General features: G+C 37.0%; 1 protein-coding gene across 2 annotated transcripts in view; it reads left to right on the plus strand.

The window, feature by feature from the left end:
- LOC107574659 (T-lymphocyte surface antigen Ly-9-like) overlaps positions 1-4225 on the plus strand; it is a 6531-nt gene extending 2306 nt beyond the window's left edge. Inside the window, exons 1-7 of one of the 2 annotated variants that reach the window (XM_016261097.1) lie at positions 498-685; positions 1861-2172; positions 2357-2632; positions 2744-2854; positions 2930-2994; positions 3483-3557; positions 3797-4225. In XM_016261097.1, the coding sequence (XP_016116583.1) occupies positions 622-685; positions 1861-2172; positions 2357-2632; positions 2744-2854; positions 2930-2994; positions 3483-3557; positions 3797-3883 (990 nt within the window). In that variant the 5' untranslated portion in view covers positions 498-621 and the 3' untranslated portion in view covers positions 3884-4225. Of the gene's footprint in view, positions 1-497; positions 686-1860; positions 2173-2356; positions 2633-2743; positions 2855-2929; positions 2995-3482; positions 3558-3796 lie in introns of those variants that run through there. The other variant, XM_016261098.1, reaches the window with a different exon arrangement.
- Positions 4226-8275: the final 4050 nt, after the last annotated feature.

The raw sequence follows: 8275 nt of genomic DNA on the forward strand, positions 1-8275 counted from the left end.
TGTGCATTGAATAAATGTACTTTTTTACGCCTTCTCGTTTGGATGCGAGATGATGAGGAAGTCGCTTTGCTCTGGCACCCAGTGCGCATGTGGTTACATGAGTCTGGTTACATTGTGGTCACAATATGCAAACTAATGTTGTTCTTTCACAGCTCCATCAGCAAATGAAGCTGGCTGTTTAAACTCTGACACATCAGGACCTTTAACAAAGAGACTCTCTTTTCTAAAACTTCCTTGTTCCTCTAGGGTTTCACTTCACTTTTGCTCCCTGATGAGCATCCAGTACTTTTGGTCATTTATAGCACTGTGCGTGTAAATGTGTAACCTTCACTTCCCGCACACTGCAGTGTTGGTGGATGAAATGCCTGCGCTCTTGCACTTGACCCTAATGGGAGGTGCAAACTAATTTAGAGACCAGAAAGCCCCTAAACCTCAAGCACAACTTTCAGAAGGCGCTTCTTAAAGGTCACGTCACCAAAGCTCATTTGTGTGTTGTTATTTGTGCAGATATGCACAAACTGAGATGCATAGCAGTCGGTGTGAGGAAGTCTGTTTTTGTCTCTTCTGTTTCGCTGTATCTGCCGTCACGAATGCCTCAGTCTGTCGTCTAAACATCTGGACATGAACGTCTTTCAAGAGTCCCGCTGCTCCATCTTAGGAGTTCTCCTGGTTTTCCTTCTCCAAGGTGAGTGACTCGAGAAATCCAGCAGTTATTCCTGTATAGGGAATGAATATGAATATTTCAAATGATTATTAAATATGTTTATGTTTAGGATGGAACTAAGGAGGTTTTAGCCGACAGGACACTTATGTATGTGTGGGGAATGAATGTGCATCTGGAAAACTGCTCTTGCTTCCATGTATGTAATGCTAATATATACAATGCTCTTGATTCCAAAGGGCATAGTATATGAAATGAACGATGTTTGCTTAATAAATACAAAATTATATATAATGCATGTTTATAGCTGTATTTTGACTTTAATTTTTGAGGTAAATGATCATGCATGTTTAGGTAATATCAGTGTTTCATCTGTGAGAAAAGGCTGTTCGACTCAGGAAACCTCAAGCCTTATCGTTTAGAGAATGTGGCTAGTTGTAATAGAGTGTTTTTCTGTTGCAGCCAGCAGTACAGTGTGAAATCAGGTTAATTGGGGGACATTTTTCTAGTCATTTCAATGGCAAATTGTGTCCCAATGTACCTGAATTCACCATAATCAAAAAACATATGGTTTAATGTTGACTTGTCATTTGGTATTATTTCACCAAAATGGCAAAAACGTGTAATACTTGCGAAAAGAGATGCAACTGTTGAAGGAGAGTAAATTAGCGGATATGAGAAAATAAAATTAAGACGTTAAAATTAAAATGGACACATGCAGAAACAAAAATCGCAGTGTGATGGGTGAAAGTGCTGCTGTGAAACACTTCCTCACAGAGCATGAATGGGCACAAGTTACCAAATACAAACACAGATCAGGAGTCACCGTGCACTGCAGTTATATTATAAACACCAAAGACCATGTGCATCCAGATCTGGTGGGAATAGTGTTATTTTTCATGCTGATGTTGCTGTGGAGCTGTCCTCTTGAAGACAGGAGTGTAAAGACATAGTGAGACGTGTGAGATGCTCTGTGCTGATAGCAACATCTAAAACGCATACTCTGGGAGCTTCTTTTGATGGTTGATTTATTATTTGTCGACTTTCTGTTGCTTTTTTTCTCATGCGTTTTGTTGGTGTTGTCAAGCTGATATAATGAAGTGTTTTAATGGAAACGTTGTCTTATGTTAAATGCATAAAATATGGCATGCATTTGTGACAGTATGTAGCCATGTTTTGTTGTCTGTTCTGTATTGCAGGGTCGTGTGTTGATCCAGATGCAGAGGTTGTGCACAAAGCTGCTGGAGACTCACTGGAATTAATAGCTGATTATCCAAAATATGGTCTTGAAGTGCTGTGGAAATATTATGATACTCTTTTTGCTGAGTATCGAAAAGAGGATTTCCAAAAAGTTACACCTGGACTATTTCACAAACGGTTAAAGATGAATAAGAACAATATTAGTGTAACAGTAGCAGACCTTAAACTCCAGGATTCTGGAAGATTCTCTATTGTTGCAGAAGATAAATTTAAACAATATGAAACAAAATTCATTGTGCTGCATGTTCATGGTGAGTTTAATTACTTGATATTTATTCTGTCAAAGCTGTTAGGATGCACATATCAAATTCTAAAACAACACATTTAAGAACTGATGTTGAATATGTTCATGATTATTTAACTAAAGTTAAATAGTTCCTTTATGAAGGAATCAGTATGCTAATATAAGTACTTTTGCATATTATTCTCCATTAGATCTCATCAGAGATGTACAGATTGAGTCCAGTGTTACCCGGCTGCAGGACATCTGCATGTTTCATCTTCGGTGTCTGGCGTTCGGTGCTGGTCTGAATCTCTCCTACAGCTGGAGCGGTCATCAGATCCAGACTCAAGGATCTCACCTGAATATCAGCCTCCGTCTAGCAGAAAACACTACACTCACCTGCACTGCCAACAACACCCTCGGTGTCAAGTATGCTACTAAGACTGTAGTCTGCACAGACAAACCGGACGATTCAAGTATCTCATCAGGTATGGTTCTGCAATAAATTAAACTTCTTAAATACTCTGATTAAAAAAAAATGTTATAGCCTGCTCTGAAATCTATAAAGAGCACTAACAATTATGCAATTTGGTGCAAAGATGCAGGTTTTCCTCAGAAGTATGTGCTGATCGCGGTAGGCGTCGGTATCATTGTTGTCGTCATATTCAGTGGAACGCTCGCCGTGTGCTGCAGGTGCAGGAACATTAAAGGTGTGTTGAACGCGTGTGAATGAGCACAAACCGTGCAGGAGTTATAGTTATACAGCTGTTTTCACACACTTTCAGGACAAGGAGAAAGTGAGGCTGGTATTACAGTCTACGAAGACGTGAACGCTGATGCCACGGCAAAGGTGAGCGGCTCATTTCTGTCTATATATCTGCTTTTTTAAGGTTCATGTGGTTCTGCAAAAAAAGACTTTAATCATTTTTCGAAGCTGTAATTAAAATAAAGACTTTTTGAGTAAGTTTTACAAGAAAATGCTATCTCAATCTTCCTACTTTAAAAAAAATCATGTTTTATGCAGTGTGTTGCTTGCCATTTCTTTGTAATTATTTGTGAAATGTACTAGCAATTTCTGAGCAAAAACAAAATAGGTTTTCAGCTAGTAAATTTCATAATTGAATTAAATCAAATTGACGTAGTAAACATGCTCCAATAATCTCTTTTTCACAAGGAAAAAAATTAAATAAGGGTTTTGTTTATTTTATTAAACATTTTTTTAATTGTACGCCTCTACTTCCTAGACACATATAAACTGTTTTAGATGCATACAAACCTAATTTGTGGCATAGAAATGGAGATGCAGTTCTAGATAACCGAATTGAATCTATATTACAGAAACGCTCTGAAAGTGTTGCAAACGGGATGTCCATTTATGAAACGGTAGACGACAAAAAACTCTCACAAAACTTGGTGAGTACTTGCATGCATACATAATGAATACTTCCATTCCTGCTGTCTTCTTTTTTTGCTTATAAATAAGGCTCATAGCATGTATTTACTAACAAAATCATAATTACTGTGCATACCACATTAGGCTAAGATAGTGAGACTGAGAACAGCTTTGTTGCATGTTTGGAGAAGCTGACGGCTCTGTTGCGAAGCACTTCTGTGGAATATGTTGTAACGTCACACATTTACTCCCTCTGCAGCCTCAAACCCTGTATGACAAAATTAACTATCAGCGTCACCCTGCGGTCAGCGCCAACACTTCCTCCCCTTACCAGGAAGTCCTGTGAGTGAGACACAGACAGACGGTTCATGTAGCATTTTGTCCTCTCATTTCTGGATCTGGTTAACCAGCCTTCCATATGTATTATTGGCTGCATCGGCGGACCTTTGAACTCTTGCATTAAATGCACTGTGTATTAAATGTATCATGTTGAAACACTTTTTTATAAAGGAGATTTGTTTTGTGTGCACAACACACAATATTACATTACGCACACTATCATTCAAATGTTTGGGCTCAGTAAGATTCTCTAAAGTTTCTGAAAGAGGTCTTTTAAGCTCAGAAAGGCTGTATTTATATTATTGCATTTTCAAATAGCTGATTTGAATATAAGTTCAAATGTAATTTAATCCTGTGGTCAAAGCTGTATTTTCAGCATCATTACTCCAGTCTTCAGAGTCACATGATCCTTCAGAAATCACTCTGATTTGCTGCTCAAGAAACATTTCTGATTATTCTTGAAAACAGTTCATATGTTCGTGGAAACTGACACATTTTATTTGTTCATGGTTATTTGATAAACAGAATGTTCAACAGAAATGCAATTATTTGAAATAGAACTCTTCTGATTAATTTTTGATCAATTTAATGCATCCTTGCTCAATAAACGTATCTTACAGTTTCTTTAAAAATCATTGTTGAATCCAAACTTTTGAATGGTAATGTATGTATTTTTCTACACACTTTTCTGTATATGACAAATACTTAAAATTGCTTAGTATCACTTATTGATATGCATTAAAGGGTTAGTTCACCCAAAAATGAAAATTAGGCTGTGTTTTACTCACCCCCGAGGCATCCTAGGTGTATATGACTTTCTTCTTTCAGACGAATTCAGTCGGAGTTATATCAAAAATTGTCTTTGATCTTTCAAGCTGTTTAATGCCACTCAGTGGGTGCCACTCATGCATCAGTCCAAAAGAAGTTAAATAAAAATCGCCCATCCATAAAAAAAAAAGTCTCACACGGCTCCGGGGAGTGAACGAAGGCCTCCTGTAGCGAATCGATGCGTTTTTGTAAGAAAAATATCCATATTCAAAACGTAATAATCACTTGTAAACGGAAGCAGCTCTGGGCGGATGACGTATGAGGTCGGCTTTGCACATAAACAGTTTAGCGCCAAAACAGTTTTGCGATGACTGAAATCATCTAACCTCGAGACGTCTGTGTGAATGACTCTTTGACATGATTGAAGTATTTAAGTGAAGAAGTTTTTGAAGTTGCTTTTTTTTCTTCTTTATATCATACATCATTCCATCACACTCTACAGTTGTCTGTTCTACAAATCTAGTGGATCTGTAACATAACGAGAATAAACATGTATAGTTTCTGCATTTTTTAAGGTATTTAAACACGTTTAGCATGTTCACAGCTGGAATATTGTAATTGCTTGTGTCCTCAGTTTGGGAGGGAGATTAATATCATGTAATTCTGTCTGTGTAGGAAAGAACACCTTTGAGCCGCCACCTACGTCCTTAAAACTTTCCTCACATAACACTAGAAGAGTGAAGCCGTCACTCCAAAACTCAAGTCGTCTCACAATCATCATAGACTTTAGTCCGGTTAGGCGCCAGGATGTGAGGGATAGACTATGGGACGCATTATATAAAGGTCCTAGATCAGATCATTATTTTCAAGTTATTCAAGTTATTATTTTTTTCCAGAAAGACTTTTCGAGAGCTGAATAATCTGTATCTTGTCAAACAACGGTGCAATCCATTGAACGCACTGTGCTTCTATCACAGCCTCGTTTTCATTCCTGTCAAAAATTAAATATGTGACCCTGGGCCACAAAACCAGTCATAAGGGTAAATTTTTCAAAATTAGAATGAGCTTTCCATTGATGTATGGTTTGTTAGGATAAGACAATATTTGGCTGAGATACAACTATTTGAAAATCTGGAATCTGAGGGTGCAAAAAAATCTAAATATTGAGAAAATCGCCTTTAAAGTTGTTCAAATTAAGTTCTTAGCAATGCATATTACTAATCAAACATTAAGTTTTGATATACAGTTTAGGGTAGGAAATTTACAAAATATCTTCATGGAACATGATCTTTACTTAAATGTCCTAATGATTTTTGGCATAAAAGAAAAATCTATAATTTTGACCCATACAATATTTTGTTGGCTATTGCTACAAATATACCTGTGCTACTTATGACTAGTTTTGTGCTCCAGGGTCACAGATGGCACTAACCTGACTAAGAGTTCACATTCACACAACAGCAAAAAAGCTGTCAGTCCTTTATTCAACCTTCACCCTTCCCTCGCGTTTTGTAACAAATCTTTCCCTCGCCGAAGGCCTAAAATTAAACTTTTTTTTTTTTAGCTTATATTGATCCGTTTTTATACTTTTTTTTCTTTATATTTAGGTAGGGTTTTTCTATGATTTTTTTGGTGATTTTTATTTCATTAAATTTGTATTTATGGTGTTTACCTTTAAATCATGCGTGTTATAGTGTGTCTCTATGTGTGTGCATGTATCATGTATGTGTGTGTGTGGGGGGGGAGGTATTCTATAGTCTTAGCTCTTCGTTTGGATATAAATTTTGTCTGGATTGTGTCAGATTTTGTATTTTTAAAAAATCTAATAAAAAAGTTTTTTCTCGATATTTCATTCATTCCTATGGGGGGTCAAATTGACCTGCAAGGGAAGGAATTGTTTGGGGGTTTTTTTCACCGGCATAATGTCCTTAAATCCACTAAATTTTTTTGTGTGTGTGTGATCCATGTTCAAGTGTGACAACGTTTAAAAAAAAAAAACCCCCGCAGTTTTTTCGACATTCCATTCATTCCTATGGTCGGGTCGAAATGACCCACTCAATTTTTTGTGTTCCAAATTCAAGTGGAACAAAAGTCACAAAGTCTAGTACCACTCAGATTAACACTCAATTTTTTTAAAAACTGTAAGAAAAATTCTGGGTCAAAATGACCCGAGGGAAGGATGAAGGTCAAGCAACCGAATAAACCGAACCGAATCACACCCGTACATTTTCAGAACTCACAACACGTGTAAGAAACGTGTGTTGCCTTTATTTTTTGTTAATACATATGCTAAAACCAAATCGACCGCAGCGAATTGCACGAACTGCAAATGGTGCAGACTTCACACCTCTAGAAAAAAACACAAAGAATCAAACAACTCTTCATGTATTTGCATGTGTCACATTTCAGTGGTTCTGCCCTGTGAAAGTGTCCAGTGCGGTGAAGTTACAGGCCTCTTCTGTCACGAACAATGTCTCTTTGTTCACTCTGCTGTCAGTGAAGGCCATTTTCATATGATCACGGTTTCTGCAGTTTTATGAAGTTAGATTTAAAACTTTTTTAAAGACAAAGTAAATGTAAGGTATCACCTACTCTTGAAGGAGTCATGAACTGTCTCTGTTTTTTATTTTGTACTGTTCTCTGAGGTCCACTTATAACATTATCAAGATTTTTACATCAAAAAACATAATTTAGAAGTAATAAGCTTTTTTTCTGTGTTGTTTTTAACCCCCTTCATTAGAACGCTCCATTTGAATATTTGACCTGATTTGACCTCTCAGTTGAACCTGTCGTTACACATGCAGTTTTGGACGTGATATTTATTCAGTTTGGATTTGATATTTATTTTCGCTGTGGTTATAGATGATATTCACAAGTAGAATATATGGGCTTGATACTTCGAGAATCAGACACAAAACCGCGAGTGCTGCTCCAAGTGGCTTCACGACAAAATAAATTGACCTGGTGATGTAAAGCCAATAGTTTTCAGGATTTATATATATATATATGTATATATACACTGTATATATACTCTGTGGTGTCAAATTTGATATTGTGGTTTTATATAAGACTATTGCATATGTCATTATATTATTAGCATTTTGCAAAAGTCAAGCTGCAGTGGAGTTAAAAGGTTTTTGACCAGTGTTTTCCAACATTAAAGGGGTCATATGACATTGTTAAAAAGAACATTATAATGTAATGAAATGTGTGTATGCGGTTTAAGGTTAAAAAAACACATTATTTTAACTTTCTGAAACGCGTTGATTTGTACAAAGCTCATCGGTATGAAAAGCTAGGTGTACTCTGATTGGCCAGCTATCCAGTGCGTTGTGATTGGCCGAATACCTCAAGCGTGTGACGGAAATGTTACGCCCCTCACATACTGTGATGATGCCGTGTCCCGGTGTGATGAGACAAAAACATGAAAACCCATTATAAACGAGGCATTTGTTGCATCCAGTGGGGACATATTTACGGATTATAATGACTTATACTCTCTTTTTACACGTTGCGTTGCATCTCGCCACGTAAACATAAAACTCTGTCTGCATTTGTGATCAGAGAAATGACAAACAAGCACTACTCTACACTGCTCAAAACTCGCGTTTGAATCATCAGTGGCAAATTC

Source organism: Sinocyclocheilus grahami, unplaced genomic scaffold (assembly GCF_001515645.1).
Source record: "Sinocyclocheilus grahami isolate Dianchi unplaced genomic scaffold, SAMN03320097.WGS_v1.1 scaffold2300.1, whole genome shotgun sequence".
Taxonomy (NCBI): Eukaryota; Metazoa; Chordata; class Actinopteri; order Cypriniformes; family Cyprinidae; genus Sinocyclocheilus; species Sinocyclocheilus grahami.